Source organism: Podarcis cretensis (genome assembly GCF_951804945.1).
Source record: "Podarcis cretensis genome assembly, chromosome: 10".
Taxonomy (NCBI): domain Eukaryota; kingdom Metazoa; phylum Chordata; class Lepidosauria; order Squamata; family Lacertidae; genus Podarcis; species Podarcis cretensis.
In genome coordinates, this window is record NC_137179.1 from 38,818,990 (window position 1) to 38,843,861 (window position 24,872).

At 42.0% G+C, this 24,872-nt stretch overlaps 1 protein-coding gene across 3 annotated transcripts in view; it reads left to right on the forward strand.

The window, feature by feature from the left end:
• The window catches only part of KITLG (KIT ligand), an 88,917-nt gene that overhangs the window by 33,426 nt on the left and 30,619 nt on the right, over positions 1-24,872 (forward strand). For 2 of the 3 annotated variants that reach the window (XM_079993480.1, XM_079993481.1), the window contains exons 2-3: positions 13,403-13,516; positions 24,076-24,138. In XM_079993480.1, the coding sequence (XP_079849606.1) occupies positions 13,403-13,516; positions 24,076-24,138 (177 nt within the window). The remainder of the gene's footprint in view (positions 1-13,402; positions 13,517-24,075; positions 24,139-24,872) is intronic. The other variant, XM_079993482.1, reaches the window with a different exon arrangement.

Below are 24,872 nucleotides of genomic sequence, written 5' to 3' on the forward strand. Positions count from 1 at the left end.
CCCATTATTCTATTTTGTTCCTTGTTAGGCTGGGTGGCCTTGAGAGACTGACTTGTGGGTTGAGCATGACTGGTGAGCCAAGTTGCTTATTATCTAGGAAAGTGCTCTTAACACCTTTCAGAGCCAGGCGTTGAGGCTGGAAATGTGTTAATTAAAAAGGAGATTGCTGGGCTTGAGTGGGCATATCAAAGGGATTGTCCCAGCGTGGGCCTCACCACCTCAAGCCTGCCCAGGACTTAATCACTTTCCCACCCTGCCCCATGGCTTTGCCTGCATCCCTTCTGGTTGGATGGATACCAGCACCAGCCACTCCCCACATCCTGATAAAAATGTGCAGGTAACAGAGAGGTTCAGGTCGGGGGGGGGCAATGGGAAACCTTTCTTCTTTGAGGGAAAATGCCGGAAGAGCAGTCGAAGGAAGGAGAGAGAAAATGTGATTTAAAAGCAACAAAAGGAATAAGAGAAGAAAACTGTAAAAGGAGCAGAGTGGGGGAATTAAAGAACCTAGCAGTTTGAAGCAAGGGATAGTGGAAAGGTACAAGTTAAGTGTGGAAGTAAAAAGGGAGATGAAATTACAAGAGAGAAGTATTAATTGTGAAAGAAAGCGAAAATATTAAATAAAAATATTCTCCAAGTACAGCCACTGAATCGGCAAGTTCTGCCCAAATTGGAGAGATGGATGCACAATACCTCCTGAGACAGTTTCTATACAACTTGAGGAAATATAAACTACCAGGAAAAGAATTTAACAATTTCCCAAACAGATATTCCATATCAATAGAAAATGACCACTAGTGGATGCCTGCTGATTATGCCCAACTTCTCCTTTATCTGCCACCATTTTGTGACAGGCTTTGCACCTGTGCCACCATTTTGCAATTAATGGGTCTCAGTAATTTCTAGCCCTCCAAAGTGGGTCCTGGGGGTAGAAATTTTGAGAACCCCAGTCCTTCCTTTGGGAGTCCAAATGCAGCAGGAGTTGTGTGTTTCAGTCTTATTGGAAAAATGAAGCTTATTTCTTAAGGTTGTTCTTAAGGAAACATCCTCTACAGAGCAGGGCTGCTCTACAGGTCCCTAGTGGCAAGGGACCTATTTTGAAGACCTATTTTGCATTCAAAATGTACTACATACCATCCCTGGTGTTTCCAGGCAGGGTTGAAATCTTGGAGAGCTGCTGCTTGTCAAGTGTACAGTACTGAGCTAAATGGACCAGTGGCCTGATAGCTTCCTGTGTTCCCTAGAGGGCTTAATATAAGGAAATGCAGAATGCTGAGTCAGGTGTTCTGCAGTGATTTGGTGTAAAGTTTCCCACACAGTCATCTCTCAAGTCCCTCTGTCCTTGGGAAACTTAAAATGCTCACTCCCCTTTCTTTTGATCTGATTGGCCCTGTGCCTTGGATGAGAGTGACCTCTGATCCAGTCACCTTCATTGTGAAATAGAGTTTTATTCAGAGAGGTTCACATTATTTTGTTTATTGATTTGTGCTATGCGTCTGAATCTGAATATGACAAAGTCTCTGCAAAAATCCCCTGGTCTGGGGCTTTTCCAGATAACTCTAAAAATGCTACTTTCTCATAACATGCATGTGTGTATGTGTGCCCACCTAGTCCAGGAGCAGGTATGCTACCAGAACTGTGGTGGTGATAAATCATAGTTGCTATTTTAGGCTACTTCAGCATCTCTGGATTCTGTACAAGCAACTTAATTTAGAGAAAAGGAAGAGAAAAGAAAAATAACTCCAGAGTAAAAACAAGGCATTCTGCTTAATTTTAGATGCCCATACTTAAATGTCTCACAACAAATGTAACTGATCTGTAGAAAACACAACCTGAAGAAAGAGATAATGCATGTGTTTTATAAACAAGGAAATCTTTAATAAAAATTATTTTAAACAGTATGTTGAACTGGTGGTAGTGCAAAATCAGGAGCAATCCTCCAGGTAATTGTGGGTATTTAACTGTATTCAAAACAGACCTGGATCAACTTATGAACAACCTCTTGGACTTCCTTATTATGAACAAATTCTTGTGCTTTCTTATCTGACATCTCCATTGTCACCCATGAGTGTTTGGATCCCTCAGTGTAGTTTTCTTAGGCCTCCCTCTTTTGCTCACCCCCAGCTGCCTCTTAGGCTGTAAACATTACTGGCTTAACACACAGCTAGGTTGTACTATTTTCAATTTGGATTGAATTATGTTTTGTGCTAAAATACATCAAAACTCAAAATTACCTAAGGAACAACAGGATAGATATGGATCATGTGAACACCACTTCCCAAACCGGAAGTACACTGGATGCATAGCAAACAGCTATGTGTACAGCCTTGGACCACCACAAGGTTTGGTTGCCTGGAATTATACTTGATTTCCTTTCCCTTTGGTTTGGTTTACCTGCAGATTAGGTCACCGTCTTCTTATACTAGGCAGGTTATAGAGGCAAATTCAAGGTGTTAGTGTCAACGTACAAAGTTCTAAAAGGAGTGACTTCCCCAATAGCAACCATCTCAGGCCCTATGACTGGCAGGAAAGCCTTGCTGTTGGTGCCACCTCTGGCTGCTGTCTGGTGATGTTGACCCATGACAGGTCTTCTCAATGGTGCTTCCCTGTTTGTAGAATGTCCACCCTGGTTTGGTACATAACTGCTGACTCAGGAGAAATGGAAAGACGTTCCTATTTAACCAGGCATTTGCTGGCTGACAGTTATTGACCAAGACAACTTAGAAATTAGCAACAGTGAGAGTATGTGATTGTTTTTATATGTTTTTAGATTGTGTTTAATAGTATTAAATGTGCTTTATATTGTGTTGTTTTAATGTCTTGATGTGTACTCTCCTGGGCTCCTTTGGCAGGAAGTGCAGGATACAGATTTAATTAATAAATAATATGTGCAGCACTAAGTAAGAGTGTGAAAGGCTGGGCTGGATGAATCCCAAGCTGGAATTAAGATTGCCGGAAGAAATATCAACAACCTCAGATATGCAGATGACACAACCTTGATGGCAGAAAGTGAGGAGGAGTTAAAGAACCTTTTAATGAGGGTGAAAGAGGAGAGCGCAAAATATGGTCTGAAGCTGAACATCAAAAAAACGAAGATCATGGCCACTGGGCCCATCACCTCCTGGCAAATAGAAGGGGAAGAAATGGAGGCAGTGAGAGATTTTACTTTCTTGGGCTCCATGATCACTGCAGATGGTGACAGCTGTCACAAAATTAAAAGACGCCTGCTCCTTGGGAGAAAGGCGATGGCAAACCTAGACAGCATCTTAAAAAGCAGAGACATCACCTTGCCAACAAAGGTCCGTATAGTAAAAGCCATGGTTTTCCCAGTAGTGATGTATGGAAGTGAGAGCTGGACCATAAAGAAGGCTGATCGCCAAAGAATTGATGCTTTTGAATTATGGTGCTGGAGGAGACTCTTGAGAGTCCCATGGACTGCAAGAAGATCAAACACATCCATTCTTAAGGAAATTAGCCCTGAGTGCTCACTGGAAGGACTGATCGTGAAGCTGAGGCTCCAATACTTTGGCCATCTCATGAGAAAAGAAGACTCCCTGGAAAAGACCCTGATGTTGGGAAAGATTGAGGGCACAAGGAGAAGGGGACGACAGAGGATGAGATGGTTGGACAGTGTTCTCGAAACTACAAACATGAGTCTGACCAAACTGCGGGAGACAGTGGAAGACAGGAGTGCCTGGCATGCTCTGGTCCATGGGGTCACGAAGAGTTGGACACAACTAAATGAATAAACAACAACAACAAGTAAGAGTTTTGCCTGTATACACTGACTGATGAAGATGCAAGGAAAACCAGTGTGGCATAGCGGCTACATTGTTAAGCTCACTCCATGCCATCATGGCTAATGGTTAAGGCTGATGCAAGTTGTAGTCCAGGCACATGTGGAGAGCTACAGGTCCCCCATTTGTGCTCTAGAGAGTCAGAATTTGATGTTCTCTTGATCTCCCTCCAAGTTTTCCTGAGGATTTTTAGTGGTCTTGCAATTCTCTGATTCTGGCACAAAAATCCCCTACAAAAATCCCCTACCCTTATAAAAGACTTTGATTACTCTTTGTCTTCTGTCTCCATTCCAGCATCTTGGCTTGTTACATATGCATATTATAAAACACTCTTCCAACATGTGGTATGCACTCTGCATGTTTGTGCATGAATTACAGTTGAGCCTTCAGTCTGGTGCTGTTTCTGACAGGACGTTAGCAATGCAGAACTCTGTTTCATGTTGACGTTAGGGGAAGACAAAAGCAGTAATTTAAATTGTGAAAGTCTCTCTAGTTTTTATTTTCAGTAGCTAATCTTCCAAAGTTATCTGTTACAATGTGTACTCAGTAACAACCCAGTAGGCTGATGTACAGAGTGATTCTAGGCATGCTTACTCAGAAGTAAATCCCTATGTGCTTACTGGGGTTTAACTCTTCCAAAGTATGCCTATGACTGTTCGGCCAACAGCCCTAATCCTATTTACTTGGAAGCAAGTCCCATTGAAAGGAACAAGACAAATACTGTAATCATTTAGGGTCAATGTTTTGTTCAGTAGTAAATATGTTAGAGCTATCAGGGTGGATTTCAACAGTCTTCCTAACAGACTCTCTCACAGACACTTTTTGGCAGAGTGTATGTTTTTTTTTTACTCCCCATTACTTCTAGTTCAGTTGTATAATAATGATAACAATTAGTTAATCTTGCCAAACAATAACAACAACATCCTATAAAGTCAGCCACAGCTGTTCTCTTATGGATGGATGAGCTGATGTTGAGAAAGAGGCTGTTTCAGATGGCTTGGGAAACCATAGTTTCCTGCTACATGAAAAAACTGGTGAGCCCTGGGCTTACATGTTCTCACTCATTCCCCCCTTTTGTGGCTGTGAGGGCCATTCAGGAACTTCTACTTTCAAATAAAACACAGATCCCTGTTATGTCTGATCTCAAGCCACTGTGGTTTGTTTAAACTTTTTAATTAGTGAACAAACCATAGCTTGATCCTGCTGTGCTCTAAGTTTTAACAAGACACAGTATTTCAAGTATGGGTGTAATGGGAAACTGTGGTTTCTTTAAAGTTGGAACTTAAAACTTCTAATCCTTTCTTGTGGTTCACAAAAGAAGAAGAGGGTGAAACAGGAAGCGCACAGGCCTGAGTCTCGTTCATGGAACAGGGAACAATGATTTCCCAATAAAAATGAATTGGCCCATAGTGTCTTGCCTAAAGCTATCTCCTGAGTTCATGGCTGAGGCAAAATTTGAATGAAGATTTCTCTGGCTCACATGCTTAACCACTACACTAAAAGGTAAAGGTAAAGGTACCCCTGCCCGTACGGGCCAGTCTTGACAGACTCTGGGGTTGTGTGCCCATCTCACTTAAGAGGCCAGGGGCCAGCGCTGTCCGGAGACACTTCCGGGTCACGTGGCCAGCGTGACATCGCTGCTCTGGCCAGAGCCAGAGCCAGAGCCGCACACGGAAACGCCGTTTACCTTCCCGCTGGTAAGCGGTCCCTATTTATCTACTTGCACCCGGAGGTGCTTTCGAACTGCTAGGTTGGCAGGCGCTGGGACCGAGCAGCGGGAGCGCACCCCGCCGCAGGGATTCAAACCGCCGACCTTTCGATCGGCAAGCCCTAGGCGCTGAGGCCTTAACCCACAGCGCCACCTGCGTCCCTAACCACTACACTACATATGTGCAAATATGGATGAAAATACACAGAGGATGCTGTTTTACTGTAGTAGTTCAAACAAGATGACTACAAATTTCACTAAGCCCTAATATTCTAGGACTGGCCACCATGAACTATTGTAATCTAATGTGGCACTTTCTTGTAACAATGCTGAAGTATTTGAGACTTTTCCAGGTACAAAATCGAGAGAAGCTATTAACATTTGCTTTATTCCCAGGAGGAATGATTTTAAGGACAATGTTTATAAATAGGAGATTGGATAAACGCATTTTGCATTTGGAACAATAGTCCTTGGTTCTTGAAGGAGCACATTCCACAGTCTTGGAAAAGCTCCTATGTAAAGCTCTGCATCCTGTATAAACAAGTCTCTTGCAGCTGATAAATGGTTCTCATGAACAAGGAATGGCATTGTAAATACATAATGAACACAGGTTAAATAAATGCATTAAATATTAAAAGTGAAATGCATTGAAAATAAGGAAAGGGATCTTTAGTTAGGCAAAGTGGTTTTTTTGAGAATCCATCAAAGAAAACTATGCACTGGGTATAAGTTATAGATATACTCCAGGATTCTCTGAGGGCTTCTTCAGAAGTAATACATTTCTTACACAAAAAGAGAATTTTCTTGTAGGAAAAGGCATGAAACAATCCACCTGTCATCTGTTTATACATTTTGGGAAGCTGCAACCAGTCAAGTATGATTATGGGAGGGGGGACAGTTACTGTTTTTGTTAGTTACTATGTTATGCATTTTTGTGTTTTTATATTGTAAGCTGCCATGTGATTCTTGGATGAAGGGTATAGAAATTTAATAAATTATTATTATTATTATTATTATTATTATTATTATTATTATTATTATTAGATATATGCATACTCCTACTTCACTGCATAGATGTGCCATTCATGCAAAATGTTAGCAGCCACAGTGTTTGGGATATTTAGAGAAGTCCCACTGATATCAGAAAAAGTGTCTCAGTTGTCATGGTTTGGTGATCCAAATTGCCTGAATGTTGAACCGAATATTCTATGCTTTGTTTGGAGCTCTTTTGGACGGGGTGGAGGGAGTTCAAGTTCAAATTTGTCTAATGTGGTAGAAAAAATAATACTCCTGTGTTATTGCTACTATTACTGTGCCTGATAGCTCAGTCCAAACATGCTTATTCAAAAGTAAGTATGTGTGGATCTGTCAATTCCAATTTGCCTCTGTTTCTTAGTTTTCCTATTTTAGTTCAGTTCTCCACAATTCTACACCAAACTTTTTTTTGCATGAAAATTCATCAGTGCTTAATACAAATGTCTCCTAATATAACACATGTTTGTATGCTGTTTTCCCTAATATGTGCAATTTTACGCAGACTATACAGTGGTATCTTGGGTTACAGACGCTTCAGGTTACAGACGCTTCAGGTTACAGACTCCGCTAACCCAGAAATAGTACCTCGGGTTAAGAACTTTGCTTCAGGATGAGAACAGAAATCGTGCTCCAGCGGTGCAGCAGCAGCGGGAGGCCCCATTAGCTAAAGTGGTGCTTCAGGTTAAGAACAGTTTCAGGTTAAGAACGGACCTCCGGAACGAATTAAGTACTTAACCCGAGGTACCACTTTACTCACCAAGAACAGCAGTGAAAAATTCAGAAAGAGAGCAAATTTCGAAAGATGGCTGGGTTTTTGCTCGCATATTGTTTTGGAAAGTCAAATTACCCAGGTTTGCCTTAAAATGCAAACTGAATTGAATCTCCCCACCCCCCCCATCCCTGTTCAGAGGCAAGTCCGAATTTGCTCAGTGGAACTAAACCCCTAGTTCGTGTTTTTGGATGGAAATAAAAAGACCTTTTGTTGTCAATAAAGCTTTGTGACAGCATTCCACATTTGATTCCAAAAGGACCACTGAATTGGCAATACATTTTTATGAATTTATATGGACCTTAAACACACACACACACTCACAATGAAAGTGACCTTAAAATTCCTTTGTGAGAGATACAGACATTGTACCTTGAAGACTTACCTGTACTGAAGGGAAGCAAGCATTAAAGAGCATTTTGTGAGCTGCAATTTAATATGACTGCCCTGCTGTGAACACTTTGACAGCTTTTGTGCTGCTGTAAAAATACATTTTATTTTTAAATTGTTTTTTCCAGCGTATATGAACCCCTGTTGAAACCCCACAATGAAATGCTACAATGTGCCTTCAAGAAATGTCCTAACATTTTAAAAGCTGGGGGTTTTTTGTGTTGTTTTTTTAAAAAAGAGAGAGTAAAAACCAGTTTGATTTCTGCTCTTCCACTCCTGTACTGCTAAGTTCACAACACATTTTTTTTACGTTAAAAGTGAGCACAAATGGTCTTCTCCATTTCAAAGCTTATTGTTCCTCCAGTTAAGACCCCCAGCTTGATGTAATGATATTCCTACAGTTAATTTCACATTTAATTTGACCCTTAGTGTGACCAAGTAATGATGAAAGATCAAAATTTGTTCAAATGCACTTTGAACAACTAATTCTGCTGGCCAGGAAATCAGGTCTTTTTCTAAGTCAAGCTCTGCGTTTTTCCTCAGTTAAGATAGAAAGCTCTGCCCCACTCAAATTTATTTTAGGCAAACAATGTGTGATATTGATGGGTATGTTTGATTGAACATTGTAAAAGAGAAAGTTGTGCACCACTTGCTTTAAAAAAAAAAAAGGCAGGGAACTTGAGATGCACACCCAAATTCTGAAGCCTTCCATTGTGGTCTCAGTCTTGAAATATCCAGTTAATACATCTTACCATGCAGTTCAGAGGGTATTTCACAGGCCCCAGGAAACATTGGAACTCCCCTTTTCCCCTCTGGGAGCAGACGAGATTCACATGGATCGCTTGGGGTCATGCTCCATTATGTAATCCCATTTATTTAATTCCGCAGGAAAATGTTAAGAAGGGCTACATACATAGTATAACTCAATAGCTCATTCCAAGCAGATTGATGGGAATTGTTACTCTGTGAGGGGTAAACTACAGTGTCCAGAATTCTTAGAGGAAAAGAATGTGCTTCAAATGCATTTTAAAGGGATATTGTGTATGCAGCCAAGGTTTGTCTTGCAGTTTTCCCATCTTTGCTCTTCCCCTGTATCCTCTAGGATTAATTATTTTCAATTCTATAACTGCATGTAGCTATGAGGCATAACAGTATGTGGGAGGTTTGTTTTAACAGCATAATGTTAACTAGATCAAAGTACCAATTAATACGTATAATCCGTGTTGTGAAATCTGCTGTCATATTCAATTTTGTGCAGCTGTTGACATGTATCAGAAAACCTGTTGACTGAAATGCGAGTGCTCACTGGAGATTCTCCTACACATCAGCTAAAGCAAGTCTTTTTGGGGGACTCTTGCAAGTCTCATTCTCAGTTCTGTTCACATGTAAGTGATGGGGAGGATAGCTGTGGCTCACCAAAAGGGAGCTTTGCAAAGTGAGGACTGCTCTTTCAACAAGCTGATAGGATGCATGCTACAGAGGAGAGGAGCTCCACCACAGAAGCATTTTATTAAAGTCATAAGAATAATCAGTTGTTAACCCCTCCACTTCATGACAGCTTAAACCCTGCCAACGGTAGTCATCAACAAAATAAAAGGTTTTATAGGTTTTTGAAATATACTTCAACTGCAGAAAATACCAGAGGAGGTGGTGGCGAGGGCTCCACAGTTATGAAGCTTCTTCCAAATTTAGTTTGACATATTTTGAAAACTTATAATGTTACTTGCATTAACCTTTTTTTTAAAAAAATCAGCACTCACAAAGCTGCTTTTGTGTGCATTTATTCACTTACTGGGCATGACATGATACAGACTTAGAAAATTGAGTTGAAAGGCATAACAAAATCTCCCTCTTTCTCAAAATGTAAGAACTTGAGGTTTTCCTGTGAACCCAAGAGGCAGGTTCAATTCAAAAGAAACTACAAGCCCATGCATTTCAGGGTCACTTCTCTCATTGTGAGGTTATGTGGCCGTTTGTATCATCTTGTCAACTGGTAAGGAGAATTTTTTAATCATAGATTAGGTAGTAGATCAGTGGTCGTCTGCATCTACCCTAGCATTTATCTAATACATAATGTGATGCGGAGAGTACTTTGAAACACACATTTGGAAATAGCTATAAATACAAACATAGATTCAAACCACTTAGAGTTTTAAGGAGCCATAAGCACCTTAAGATGATGTTTATGAAATCAAGCTTTTGCTAGTTTGGGTGGACAAGAGTTACAAAAAAAATCATGTCCAACCACAGGCAAAAGTTGAGGGAATAAAATATAAAAAATAAAATATGACAGAGTAGAACTTGTAAGAATATGGAGAGATGCACATAAGAGAGACACATTCAGAACACTCTGTGCACCACTGGCCACCTCCTCTCAAAAAGGATATTGCAGAACTCCTCTACAGAAAAGGCAAAAGATAAGGAAAGTGGAGCAGCTTTCTTGTGAAGAAAAGCTTTATACTGCTTTTTAGCTAGTGGTAAAGAGATGGTGACTGGTAGGTAGCACAAGAGACGCTTAGAAAATTATGAATTGCTTGCTTCTTGTTTAGACTCTTGCAATGCATGATAGATTGGCTGCCTTTAAAAGCAATCCAGAAACTGTGGTTGGTGCAGAAGAGGGTCACGAGTTTATTAACTGAAGGTGCTTCCAGACAATATCTGTTTTGGGGTGGAATTCAGTCACATGCATACAAATTTAGGTCGAACAATTGCACAGATGAGTGGGATGTGTTATGCAAAAAAACCATTTCCCCCAAAGAGTGGACTTTTTGTAATAAGGAAAGTGATGGGGAGAGTCAGTGGAAAGTGTAGAAAAGCTTTTGCTTTGAGGCAGCAGCACCCAACCTTCCCACAAGCAAACTGGAGTGAATGTTCATTAAACAGCAATTGCCATCTAATCTCCCTGAAAACGAATAATGACGAATGCCCAATAAACAGGTCTGAAAGTGCCCTGAGACTCAGCAGTTTAATAGTAGTAGTAGTAGTAGTAGTAGTAATAATATAAAAAATCCAAAATAAAACACAATAAGAATCAATCTAGACTTGGCTGCTTGATCACACTATGCCTGTGGGTTGTCAGTTGCACTAGTCCCTGGGCCCTATTTAAAACACAGGTTGAACCTTAGAAACCCTAAGCAGCATGGGACCAGGTTATATGAAAGACTGTCTTCTCCTACACACGTTGACCCAAACCTTTAAATCCTCCTAAGAAGTCCTGTTCCTGGTACCTCTGATTAATGAAGTGAGGTGAGCAATCACCAGAGACAGGTCCTTTTCAGTAGAGGCATCTCAGTTATGGAATAGGTTTCCAGGGGGACTAGCCATTTTTGTGGTCTTTTTGCTGCCAGGCTGAATACCTTTTTGTTCACCCAAGCCTTTGACATAAATTAAGTAGTCTCCCTCTCTGCTTATGAACCATGTTTTTTAAAAAAAATATAAAAAATTGAGGATGTGGCAAGTTCTGTTTCATTGTATTTGTCCGGCTTCTTCCCCTTTTAATGGTTACCATAGTATTTCACTTGTTTTTGCTTACTTATTGTTAGCTACCCAGAGAACTTCATGTTATAGGGCAGCATACAAATACCAAAAATAAATATGGAGACAAAAGAAACTATATGCAGTCCATTTCTACACAAAGAATTCAAGATAATTACAATGAATTAAATTAATTGCTAGTAATTTGATAACTGTGAAACGAGTGACTTTCCTACACAGTTGACTTACAGATTTATTGCTGCAAGATGGGTCACTGGAACAGATCGGTTTGTTAAAAGGATCAAACAAATTGGTGCTGGATGTTCCTAGTAGCCTTAACAGCTGAGAACAGACTCCATGTGTGCATTGGGTTTATAGGCATGCAATGAAGGTTTTTCCTGCTCTCTTATGATACTGGTTCATCCAATGAAGGTGAATATTGGAAGATTCAGGGCAGACGAAAGGAGGTACTTTCACACAGTACTTAACTCTAGAATCTGTTCCCACAAGAGGTAGTGATGGCTACCTACTTGAGTGGCTTTAACAGAGGAGTAGACAAACTCATAGAGTAGAAGGCTCTCAATGGCGGTATGCCCTGAATTCTGCCAGTTGCTGGCAATCACAGGTGGGGAGAGTGGGCTTGTACTCATGCACTGCTTATGAGCTTTTAAAAGGCATCAAGTTAGCTACTGTGAGAACAGGATGCTAGACTGCATGGACTCTTGGCCTGATCTGGCAGGCCTCTGCTTACATTTTTAAGGAGCCAAACTAATTCACAATTCTGAGACAAATATATGCATCAGAACATGGTTATCCTTTGGTTCTTGCATGTCTAATTCTGAGATAACAGTCATTGGATTAAAAAAAAGGTGCTAAAATGCATATAGAATGCATATTTTGAGATAGGTAAAAGGTAAAGGTACCCCTGCCCGTACGGGCCAGTCTTGACAGACTCTGGGGTTGTGCGCCCATCTCACTCAAGAGGCCGGGGGCCAGCGCTGTCCGGAGACACTTCCGGGTCACGTGGCCAGCGTGACAAAGCTGCATCTGGCAAGCCAGCGCAGCACACGGAAACGCCGTTTACCTTCCCACCAGTAAGTGGTCCCTATTTATCTACTTGCACCCGGGGGTGCTTTCGAACTGCTAGGTTGGCATAAATGTAAGCAAAAATGTGTGGTTTGCTGGGAAGTGCAAAAATTAAACTGTAGGCAAGTCTCTGTGATCAACTTCATTACACTGAAGTGCAATTTCAAAGAGTGCTACCCTTGGGTGTGCTGCTCTGGCTTGGAGAAATGCTCAGCTGTAGCATGTGAAAGCTTGATGTGCCATTCTAATGTCTGAAGTGTGTCCGTATCTCGGGAACATTGTTTGCATGGAACTGGTTACCTGAAGTAGGATTTCACATGTTTCCTTGTGTGAATATGGTAAGGGCCAATGAAGAACCCTTCCAGATCAAGATCAAAATGCCACCTAGTCCAGCATCCTGCTTCTTCTCACAGTGGCCAAGCCAATGTCCCTGGAAAGTCCACCAGCATGGCTCAAAAGCAGAATACATTTTCCCACTGTTGCTGTCCAGCTACTGGTACTTAATCTTCAAAATAATCTATTTGCCACTTTTCCAAATGATGCTCAAAATTGCTCATGAGAGCAGTAAACAAATCTGTATATAAGTAGGGTTTGCATCGAACGTTAGCCTTACTCAGTAGAAGCCCCTTTAAATGAATGAACACTTAGGTGCATCCCTTTCAGTTTGAGTTTACTCTCAGTAAAACTTGGGTGCAACCTATAGTCAAATGAATAGCCTATTTTATGCCCCTATTATCCAACTAACAAAAACATTTATTTTAACTTATGAAATACATTCTAGGCATCTTGAGCCTGTTCTAGGCATTTTCATGTCTCCTTGAGACGATTGGGTCGGGGAGATAAACATTTTGGGTAGTATTCAACTAAGTTTTATTCAGAGTTGAATCCATGGGGTTTAATGAACATTACAGAGTTAGGTCTATTAATTTCAATAGAGAACTTTATATTTGCCTTGGAAGCATGAATTGGTTTCTGCAAATATTGCCCAATGAAATCTTAACCCATGATATCAGCATTTTTATCACTGTAAGCTAGTGACTGACTATTTTACTAGACAAGAAATGTTTCACTTCAAAGTATCACATGTTACTGTATGTAATTGGTTCTTGTGAAGTTTACCAAGCAAATATTCCCTCTTTTTTACAGACTTGGATTATCACTTGCTTTTATCTTCAACTGCTCCTCCTTAATCCTCTTATCAGAGCCCAAAGTCCCTGCGGGAATCCTGTGACGGATGATGTGTATGACATTGCAAAACTGGCAAGTGGCTTTCCTTGTAACCTTCTTTTTATATACTAAGTGTTGTGACTATGCTAAGCAGCCACAGTAAGCAGACTACAGTAAGCGAGAAGGGACACTGGGGAAAGCATGTTGACGGAAGTGCTTCTTGACTGACAATTGAAGATTGAAAGTGCATTCACAAAAATGGTTGTGTTTACAGCAGAGCTAGCCAACTCGGTGCCCACCAGAAACTGTTGGACTCCACTTCCCAGCAGTCACTGCCAGCATGACCAATGGTCATGGATCATGGGAATTCTGCTTATCTCCACTGTAGCACAGCATTGCAGTCAGGCGTTGACTCCACCACCTCATCCCAAGGGAATTCTCTCTGCTAAGGACCTCCAGCCAGTGAGGGACCAGGTCCCTCTCTCGTCGGCTGGGGGGACTTGGATTCAACCTGCCTGAAAATTGACCAATTGCTGATGGGCCCAGGGCAGACAAGGTCCAAAGGAAGACTTCACTCTGGTCCACTTCTCAGAAATAAAAAGCAGCCAGGCCCTTCCCTGGCACTGCCATTTTTCCATTTGGGTTCATCTTGTGCCTACCTGTTACTGTGAGTGATTGCTCAGTGCATGACCTTGTTATAGATGATCTCAGTCCCCATATTGGGGACCAGGGAGGAATTGTTCTGTCAGACTCATTTGCCTCATCTGAAGGTTTTACCTTCCTCATATCAATTCTCATAACTTTGATGGGTTAGGCCTTAGTCTTGGTTGGAGGAGAGTCTGTAAGCCTCTGTTTGCCCCACTGAGGGAACAGGTATCCCATTAAAGGAATCCAGGAGGAGGTGCTTCTGCCCAGATGCCCATGTGTGGGGTCCAGGGTCATAGCACTCCTCAAGGCATCAATCCATTCAAGGAGATATTTGATGTATGTCACAGGGCCTAACCATCTCTGGATTGACCCCCATAAAACATCCAGCAAGTAGGTTGGTTGATATAGGATATACCCAATGCCCAGGCCAAACTCCTTACATCTGTAATCGATAGGGTTGTGGCTAATTCAATTCAAAATGAATATTGCCATGTGTAGTCCTTGATTGGGTGGGGCAATGGTTTCACAGCACTTTGGCGTGCAATAATTGCTGCAATCCAACAACCTCTGGAGAGCAGCATGTTGGCTACCCCAGATTTGTAGCATCCAAGACAGCAGCTTTCGAGGGCTTCCTTTTCAACTCAAATGTTTGTTCTAACAGTCAGCAGCATATCTCAGATGTCCTTAATTTGTTTTCTTTGGTCCATTTTTGATGCCCATTAGCAAATTCCCCAAGTGCTAGTATTAGCTTTTCTCTCAAGCCCATGGTAAATAGGCCCCCTGGCCCCTTAACCTAAACCTGAGAGTTTCATTTGTGTGTTTTTACTTGAAAATAATGGATTGGGGAGCATTCTGCTTGTGTTCTCACAATCTTATGGAAGAAAAACCAAATCACGTGCTTTTTCCCTAATTAGAAAAAGGGCAATCTTTTATTAATTGTATTTTTTTTCTTTTACAAAAATGCATCTCAAAGGGGTTTCTGCCAATTTAGATTAGATCATCCCAGCAAGACTCAGATAATGGAAATGTCACAGAAACAATTCGTAACACACAGCCTTGCATGTTTTACCCCCAAGTAAAGAGCAAGAAAAACAGCATGCAGTACAGTTATGAACAATGTACAGTGATCTTGTGAGCTGAACAGTTTTTTTAAAGTCACATGGATTCTAGAAAACACATGTTCCCTCACTTATGAGAAACATGTTGCTTTTAATGTGGAAATGAGTAAATGAAATAAGGGAAAGATTAGCTGATACTGCTCCACATTGACCCACTTTGCACATTAAGCTAAGCCAAACCATGGTTTAGTGCCGGGCTGAAATTAGGCTTTCTGTAACCGGGGGCAAAGACTCGGTTTGCCACCACCACCCCACATGTGTTTGTGTACACACACACACTACAGGAAGGGATAAATACAAAGTGCTTCATATGTCAGGATCACATTTATTTCATTGCAGATATTTTATTTTCAGTATGAAGAGGACTCAATGTTTGCAGCTGATTTTTGCAGCAGTGCCCTCTTTATGTATTCATATGGTGTAAACATGTATGTTGTCCTCTAGCTCCACACACACACACAGACACACACAGAGGGAGGGAGGGAGGGAGGGAGAGAACGAACATAAGCAAGCAATACTCCAAAGTGCTTTTGTTCCCAAAACGTGTAGGAGGTGGTGTTCTGATCTCTTCACCACTTTTAATTGATCTTTGAGACGTTGATAGAAGCAAAAGAAGAAGAAAGAAAGAAAACTTTGCCTTTTCAATGTGCTTGGAGAGCAACTTTCTCCAGGATTTCTCTTTCACACACAGTTCCAAAACAGACGGGGGAAAAGAGCAGGAGGATCGTTTTCCAGGTTTTCCTGTTTCCCCTGGCAAATTAGCACCCCTCTGGTGCTCAGCAGCTTAAGATCCACACTGCTACAAAGGACACTTTTAGACTATGGAGCCTCAAAGAGGTGCTGCGGTCAGAGGAAGCCCCTGTAAGCTGGGAGCCTCAGTCTTGCCCCTCTAGAAGCTTCACCCAGGGCTGAAAGCCTAGCTAACGCTCCGTTAACTACAGCCCTGCTTAGTGTGAAATCACAGGATCTCAGAAAGGAGGTTGCAGTCATTTTGCTCCTCCTCCAGTCCTGATGCTGCTGTGCTTCTGTGAACTACGCCATGGTTTGACTTAACATGTCATCCATATCCAGGCTAGTGGTTTTTCTCCCTCTAGAGAAACAATGAACTATAACAAATATTTGTTCTATAGCATTTGGCTTGTGGTTTATGTGGAGGAGATAAATTACAAAACCAGGTTTGGATGGCACACTAAGCCAAACCATAGTTTAGGTCACAGCAATGTAGCAGGACCGAAGGAGGAGCAAGTAACCACAATATTCTTTCTGGAGCCCCCACAGTCATGTGCTTGTGTCAAGCCACGGTTTAGCTTTGTGGTATTTGCAATGTGTGTGGCTGTGGGGAGGGGAAAGAGATGGTAAGTCGTGGTGTGAAACAGTCCTGCATATGATCATCTCTCTTTCGGTACAGTAAACCTTTGAGATTTTTGAGCTCTTGCACGTTACATGCTTTCATGCAATCCATTTCATGCTACCATAAATATTTATGGTGAAGCTGATCTCGACATCAGAAGAAATGTGGTTATTAGCTTGTGCAGTACGAACAATCACACCTACCAGCTTCCCAATGGAAAATGAAATAGTTTCATGTTGTTGTTTTTCCTAACAAGGAGTTTAATGTTTGTTTGTTTGTTTGTTTGGTGGTGGTGGGGAGGTTTATAAACAATGCACACATGGATCCTTGAATGTGTTGGAAATCTGAGGTGAGATACCCCACACAGCGGAAGTTGCCCCCAGTTCCATTCGCCACACAGAGGCAGCTTAAGGTCCAAATAGTTTACTGTTGCAGAAGATAAGGCTTCAGTAATACATTTCTGGGCGTTGATATATACATACAGCTTGTAGGCTTTGCAGATACAGATACAGATAAGTAGAAATACCTCCATTGCTCCATCAATTCAAATCTTTGAATCACTTCTCAAGATTGATTCTGACACAGACAGCACAATACTGAGTGTGATATGCCATAATCACTTATACCAGGCATGGCCAAACTTGGCCCTCCAGCTGTTTTGGGACTACAACTCCCATCATCCCTAGCTAACAGGACCAGTGGTCAGGGATGATGGGAACTGTAGTCCCAAAACAGCTGGAGGGCCAAGTTTGGCAATGCCTGACTTATACAGTCAGCACTGACTGGGCTGACTCTGCACCTGTTGGCTTATCTCATACATAGAGTGATTTGTGCTCATGAAGGAAATCAACCCCTTCCTCCGTGTCCAGTTCTTCAGACACAATGTGCAGACAATTCCCACCTTTGCATGGTTCCCCACCATCGCCAGTTACTCAAGCGCCAAGAACAGTTCCTAGTGTGATTCTATGCTTGAACTTCTTTATTTTTTTATACATTACATTTATATACCACCTTTATCTTCCAAGGAGCTCAAGGTGGTGTGCATGGTTTGCCTCCTCTCTATTTCATCCTCACAACCCTGTGAGGTAGGTTAGGCTAAGAGATGGTCCAAGGTTACCCAGTGAACTTCATAGCTGAATGAAGATTCTGACTCTGGTTTCCCAGGTCATAGTACAACATTTGAACCATTATGCCACACTTCTTGGGAGTTTTCTGAGAACAAGCAGAGCATTACACTGGGGCCAAAATATTTAAGTTATCGCTTAGATCTGTGAGGCATAAGAAATGGCTTAGACCACTGGTCCACCTAGCTCAGTACAATATACTTGACTGGCAGGGATTCTTCAGGGTTTGGGTCATGAATCTTTCCTAGCCCTATCTAGAGGTGCTAGGGATTGAACCTGCATGTAAAGTTTGTGCTCTACCACTGTGCTACAGCCCTTCTCTGTTTGACAGACAGTCTTTTTTCAGATTTCTAAAAATAAACGTACATGCTTGGCCTTTTACAAACCATTTCAAAGTTGCTCTTATGTGTGTCTCTGCTCATCTTACTCATGTAAGGCAGTATGATGGGGGAGTCTGGAAGAATTTACAATTTTAGTGTGTATTGCTGCTGTTCCTATTTTTTAATTGCTGTGCTTAATTTTAATTACCCTACTCTCCAGGCTTTTAATTTAAAGCGGCAACTCTGAAACAATGCTTTTTATATTTTCATGAGCTGCCTGGAAACATTCTATGCACATAATATTCATTTTCTATTAATTGTGTTAATGTAATATGGTTTTATGAGTGATGCCGCACAGTTTTATGATCACTGTTCACAATCCACTTACTCAAGAGTCATCAACTTCAGTAGAAGTGGTCTGGCATAAGTGGTTTTAGTATTGCGCTGTTAAATAAGTAAATATCATTAACTGTTTCATTGCTCTACTTAGAAGGGAGGCACACTTTTCCAGCTGAGAAAGAGGAAATGTATAGTGTGGGAGAATATAAACAAGAGGCAAGAGAGGAGAAATGTACAAGCAGGAAAGAAAGTGAGAATCAGACATCTAAGCAGAAGAAACAAACTGCAAATACAGAGAAGGGGCAAATGAAATGAAACGGAAGATCTAGCAGCTGTGCTAAGCGAAGCCATAAGGCTTTGTTCAGCTATTTATTCAAACAACAAATGGCCTGTTCCTACACAAAAGCCACATATAAGCTTTGGTCTAAGTGCAAACTTCCCTTTAAAAATTATTATTGTCCTCGTTTGAATGGAAGGTATTATACAACCAACAAAGTAATCTGAACCAAATGACACAAATAAGCATAGACTCATAAACAGGTTGATTTTTGTCAGTCTCATACATTTCACTGTATTACGCTGTTTGACCGCAGAAAGGTCTCCCACGAGGGGTGGTGAACTCTCCTTCCTGGGAGGTTTCTAAGCAGAGGTTGGATGGCCCTTTGTCATGGATGCTTCAGCTAAGATTCCTGCATTGCAGGGGTTTGGATTAGTTGACCTTCACGGTCCCTTCCAACTCTACAGTTCTACAATTCTCTAAGCCCCTATTGACTATGGTCCTACATTCATTAGCTGCATCTCAGCTGGACTACCATAATGGATATATGTGCCACTGCCCATGAAAACTACTCTGAAGTATTGGTTGGTACAGAATTCTGCTGCTAAAATCTTGACTTGGACAAGAAGCAGAGATCACGTGGCCCCTTCATTGTCTCAGCTGCAGAGGGAGCTATTTTCAGCACAAGGGGTGAATTCCCTTCTGGAAAACCTTCCAGGGGCTGCATGCCACTGGTGGGAGGAGCCAGAGGCAAAAATTGACAGAGCAATGAAGGCTGACTAGATCTTTGTATTATAGACTAGTTTCTACAAACACTCTCACACACCCCTCTCCTCCATTCTACAAACACTCTCACACACCTCTCTCCTCCATTCAAGGAGGCATTATCAGAGCTAGAGGGCATATTGCAGCTAGGCAAAAACAGCTGAGGAGGGTTCAAAGTAGTGCTGGGAAGAGTCTCATATAAAGAGGCTTGTGGGGGCACAGTTGGCCCCCAGGCTTGGGGTCCCCAAGAGCATCTGTGGGTGTTTCCCTTGCATGTTCCCTTGCCTTTGAGGAGACTTGCTGGCAAGACAGGAATGTTTTTATGGTGTGTGTATGTGTTGTGGTCAGACCTCATATGTGGAACTCCCTGCTTCAAGAGGTTAAATCATCTTCCTCCTTATTTGTGTTTACTAGCAGTGGAAAACTTTGCTTTTTAAACAAGCTTTTGATTTTGTTGCTGCTGTATTGATTAGTTGGTGCTGCTCTTTTGATGCTGTTTCTAAGTTTGTGTGTCCATGATTGGATTACTGTGATCCTGTAACACATTAAGTTGCCATTCTTTATGATACCATCAATAAGAAAGAGGTGGCCATCAATTTGCTCATAATCTCTGGCATCTTTTTAAACCTTTGGAATCATTCTTCAAACACCCCTCCTTTGTGACCTTCCTTTTCACTGTCTGAAGCCAATTCTGCCATCTGAAAGGAACTCACTCCAGTCCTTTTGCTCCTTCTATCCTCTCTTGAACCATCCCACCTTCTCTTTATCATCCTACAACAACTGTGCCTTTCCAACTCTTCTCATTGTTTGTTTTTAATTTGCACCCAGAAAACTCTGACTGTGAGTAACAACAAATTAAATTTTACAACTTGCCTTAAGTGAATTTTAAAAGCACACTAAAATTATAAAAGCACACTTGAAACTTTTGGGAAAGCTCCCAAGGGGAAAGGGTCCCACTGTTGTAGATTGTGATAGTGATCAAAAAGCTCAATAAAACTCTTCTGGTCTAGGTATCACCTGGGTGTGCGCATGCAGAACATGTACTCTGTGTGCTAGCAGAGCAAGTCTGCAGATCATTTTCTGCTTATGCAAGGAAGGGATGCAAAGTGAGTGGTCATTCAGTGCTTCCAGAGTAGTTGTGCACATACTAATGAAAGAGGAGATTCCTCTCTGTATCAGAAGTACTATATGTTGCACTAATCATGGGACCTACGGTATTTCCCCAAAGATATCTGCAACCAGAGGTTCTCCCTTTATATATATATATGTAAAGGTGCTACCCTTGGAGTGAATGATAGGAGGGATACTACTGTCCTCTGGCATTTGCCACCTGAGGCATCTGCCTCACTCTGTCTAGTGGTAGGGCTGGCCAAGCTCAACTTATATCAAAATGTATGTGCTAAGATAGTTCATTTTTATGGTAAGAAACACTTTACTGTTTCATAGTCTACTCACACTGGAAACATCATATCTAAACTATTAACATTAGGCAAACAAAACAAATACAGCCTTGGCTAAGTATATAATACACGTGTTTGTCATTTAGTATATGTAATTGCTTATGGCAATCATTGCAGCCTTTTAACCTGAGTTCCAAGAGCAAAACGTTCAGTGTTCCTTCCCAAAACAAACTTACGGATCAGATATTCATTCTTGATCCTGCCCTGCAGCAATGCTACTGCTGAACACATAAACATTTATTGTACTGATAATTCGGTAATGGTAATCCCACTTCATCTTTCTACAGCTTTCCCCAAATCCTCCTAGTAGGAACCAGCTGGAGAAAATGGCTCAGGGCACATCACATAAAGGAGGAAAAGGACACAGAAGCACCACAGAGCTGAGGTGCTGGGTAGTAAACAGTCCTCAAAAAAATTTGAATCGGCCCATATTCCATATGGTCTGTTGGAGGGTGGTGAGGAAGGCTGGTGGGGAATATGACTGGTGAGAACCCCAAGCTCTAAATACAGAGGCTTAGAGGTCCACATTCTGCCTCTGGGCTTTGAGGTACCCCCAGCCCACTTTAAGTCTCCACCACCATCGCTCAGCCCAGACACTGAGGTCCTCCTCCGAGGATCTTCTGCAGGTTCCCTCACTGCAAGAAGTGAAGTTACAGGGAACCAGGCAGAGAGCCTTCTCAGTAGTGGCACCCTCCCTGTGGAACACCCTCCTTTCAGATGTCAAGGAGATAAAGAACTACACAACTTTTAGAAGACATCTGAAGGCAGCCCTATATCAGGAAGGTTTTAATGTTTGATGTTTTATTATGTTTTTATATATGCTGTAAGCTGCCCAGAGTGGCTGGGAAACCCCAGCCAGATGGGCGGGGAACAACAACAACAACAACAACCCACTATTTCATGTTCCTTTTGAGGAGACGTAGTCCAGTATTATCTTCATGGCTATGTGGGTTTTCCTAGGGAAATAGAGGGGTGGGGAATCTGTGAAGTTGACTGTAGCAGCATTGCAGTTAATGAAGGGCTGAAGGGGGGACGGGGCAATTGAGAGCTGCAGTAGTGCATAGAAAAGCATTATCTGGGTGCCCGGCCCAACCACAGATGGACAGCAGGTCTACTCGTTGAGAAATGATGGAGAGGTAGAACTGGAGTACAAGTTTCCTAGTGAGCAGCTCTAACCAGGCCTCACCATTGCTTAGTCATCAGCTCTACCAGAAATGGCAGGCCTATTTTCTGAGTCTAGTTATGTATGTTTGTTTGGAGTACTATATATACAGCTTGGCATGCAAATAGAGAAGCAGGCAGGTGAAGGGGATTGGTCTACTGAGCTAGTGACACAAAAAAATGATGTTCATTCTGTGTTAAGAGCCCAATTAATTAGATATCTAGGCTGGGAAAACTTTCAGCCAAGAAAACCCTCTAGAGCTGGTACCAGTTTGAATGGATAGGCTTCCCCAACCTGGTTAGACTACCACTCTCACCAGCTCGAGGTTTTGTTCATCTTAAAGGGCACCAGGTTGGAGAAGGCTGGACTAAGGCAGCTTCCTTAGGGTGTTCCTGGCTGTCTTTCCCTAAGTCACAGTAGTAGTAGATTATTTCCCCTCCTTCTTAGGTCTCTGACAGTGTCTCTGTTGCCAGAGAAGTTGCACCCAAAGACATCTGAAGCATTATTTTGCAGAAGAATTTGTGCCACCACAAGCCAAAGTGGCTCATCTGCTCCGTGTGATGTGGCCTGCCAAGGGCATGACACACCTCAATTTTCCAGTTCCCATGCAGGAAGCAGGTGCTTTACAGAGCACCTTGCAAGCAGCTGTGTCACAAGTAGCGCTGGAGTTGGTTGCTTACCAGATTACTGGACCAGGAACAACCCATTGCAAATGGGTTAAGGAAGTGATACACAGGCCTGTGTTATCTTTTGGCCAAAGGGTGTGCAACGATCTCCCTGACTGAGACCTTGAAAGGTCTTACTGAATTTCACATGATTTATGTAAATTTCCCAACTCTTGGCTGTGGACATTTAAATTGTAAGGGTCTATCCAAGTGCTTTCTGTGACATCAGAGGAGGCATGCAACCTTCAAAGAAGATCAGCTGACAGTGTTAAGAGAGGCAGGAAAGGCAAATACTTCGGAAATCAAGGAAGGTAATGCAAGGCTGAAAGGGTTGGAGGATTAGGATTCTAAGGAGGATCCTTCTAAGTATGAGCTTTGCTGAGATAGTATCCACGTGACCACTTTGGACTTGCTGTGACTTGGACATAGATGAGACTGCAAAATTACAACTATATTTGATAGACAATTCTATAAATAATTTGCAATTAAGGAAAGTTTTCTGAGTAAGACACCATGCATATATATTATCCACTGTCATGCACAAGCTGTCTCATGCTGAGTTGTTTTCTGTTTGGAAGTAATGCTCTTACTCCTTGAATTTGTAGTCTTGACCACTTACGTTTTTGTGTGTGTTTTTTAAACTGTGCGTGAAAAGTGCTTGACAGGCCCTGATGCCGGTAAAGTAGATTGTATACATAATGCATGCCAATTCTTGTAGTGCTTGTTGATCTGGAACAAATTTAATCTTGCAGTGACCTTTCTTAAAGGAATATACAGTTGCTGACATTGCTAAGTATCAAGTCCCTTCCTGCATACTGAGTATGGAAAACAATGTATTCCCTTTTGCTTGAAGTGTGGCTGTTGCTGGATCCCAAATTATCTGCTGTCAGGATGATGAGAAATACAGGGTGGGATTCGACTCATGGATGCCTGCGTAAGGACTTCCGCTAATGCAATGGGGCTTTGCCTCCTCTTCTGCCCCCATCTCCCCAAACTGGCTTAGGGGGATCCGGAGAACCTTAAGAACAGCGTATGGGGGAATCATTCCATCTGGCAAGCTGAAAATCTTCTCCAGCAATGACTGGGATGAGGAATTAGCAGCCTTTCCCAATAACCTACTGTTCCAGTTCAGAATTCAGATGTAACAGAAAATAAGCACAAGCCACGATGAGTCTTGGATTCATGCACTACCTTTGTATAGGATTTCATTGGACTCCAATTCCCATCAGCCCCAGTCAACATGGCCAGTGGCCAGGGATGATGGAAGTTTTAGTCCAGCAGCATCTGATGAGCTATGCGTTTTCCACCCCTGCTTTAGCAGAACATTTAATGATATTTTTCTATATAGCAATAATTAAATTTAAGCTTTATTTTATATAGAACCACTAAATAACATTTAATGTCCTTTATTGTCTGTCTGTAGGTTGGAAATCTTCCAAATGATTATATGATAACCCTTAAATATGTCCGGAAGATGGACAGTCTGGTATGTACAACTGCTTGAATTATATTCTTTGTAAAACAACCATGGGAGTCCTTGATGATTCTTGTTTTCTGCTCTTATGAGATGAGAACTTCAGGTTTTGTTAAAGCTCTTACTAAACAAAGGCCTTTCAAAAGCTATTTACTTCAAAAGATATTGATCAGTACTAAGACTCAGTGGTTTCTGTGGGTGAGTTAAGCTTAAACCAGGAGTGGCTAAGCTTCAGCCCAGCACACCCTATGACCCCCACAAATTTGGGCAGATCTAAGAAGGGTAAATATATGCAATGCTCTGCCCAGCCCAACACCCTCATTGGGACATAAATTACCTCCTCACCCATTATCGGATCAGTCATTTAATGCATGGAGGTGAGCTTTAATCACACTTCCTCAAATGATCTGCCCAAATCCACTGATGAGGAGGCCTATGTTCCCATGTGTGTATTCTATGTGGGACTACCTTTGAAGGTGACTTGGAAACTGCAACTAATCCAAAATGCGGCAGCTAGACTAGTGACTGGGAGTGGCTGCCAAGACCATATAACACTGGTCCTGAGAGACCTACATTGGTTCCTAGTGCATTTCCAAGCACACTTCAAAGTGTTGGTGTAGACCTTTAAAGCCCTAAACGGCCTTGGCCCAGTATACCTGAAGGAGCGTCTCCACCCCCATTGTTCAGCCCGGGCACTGAAGTCCAGCGGCGAGGGCCTTCTGGCAGTTCCCTCACTGCGAGAAGTG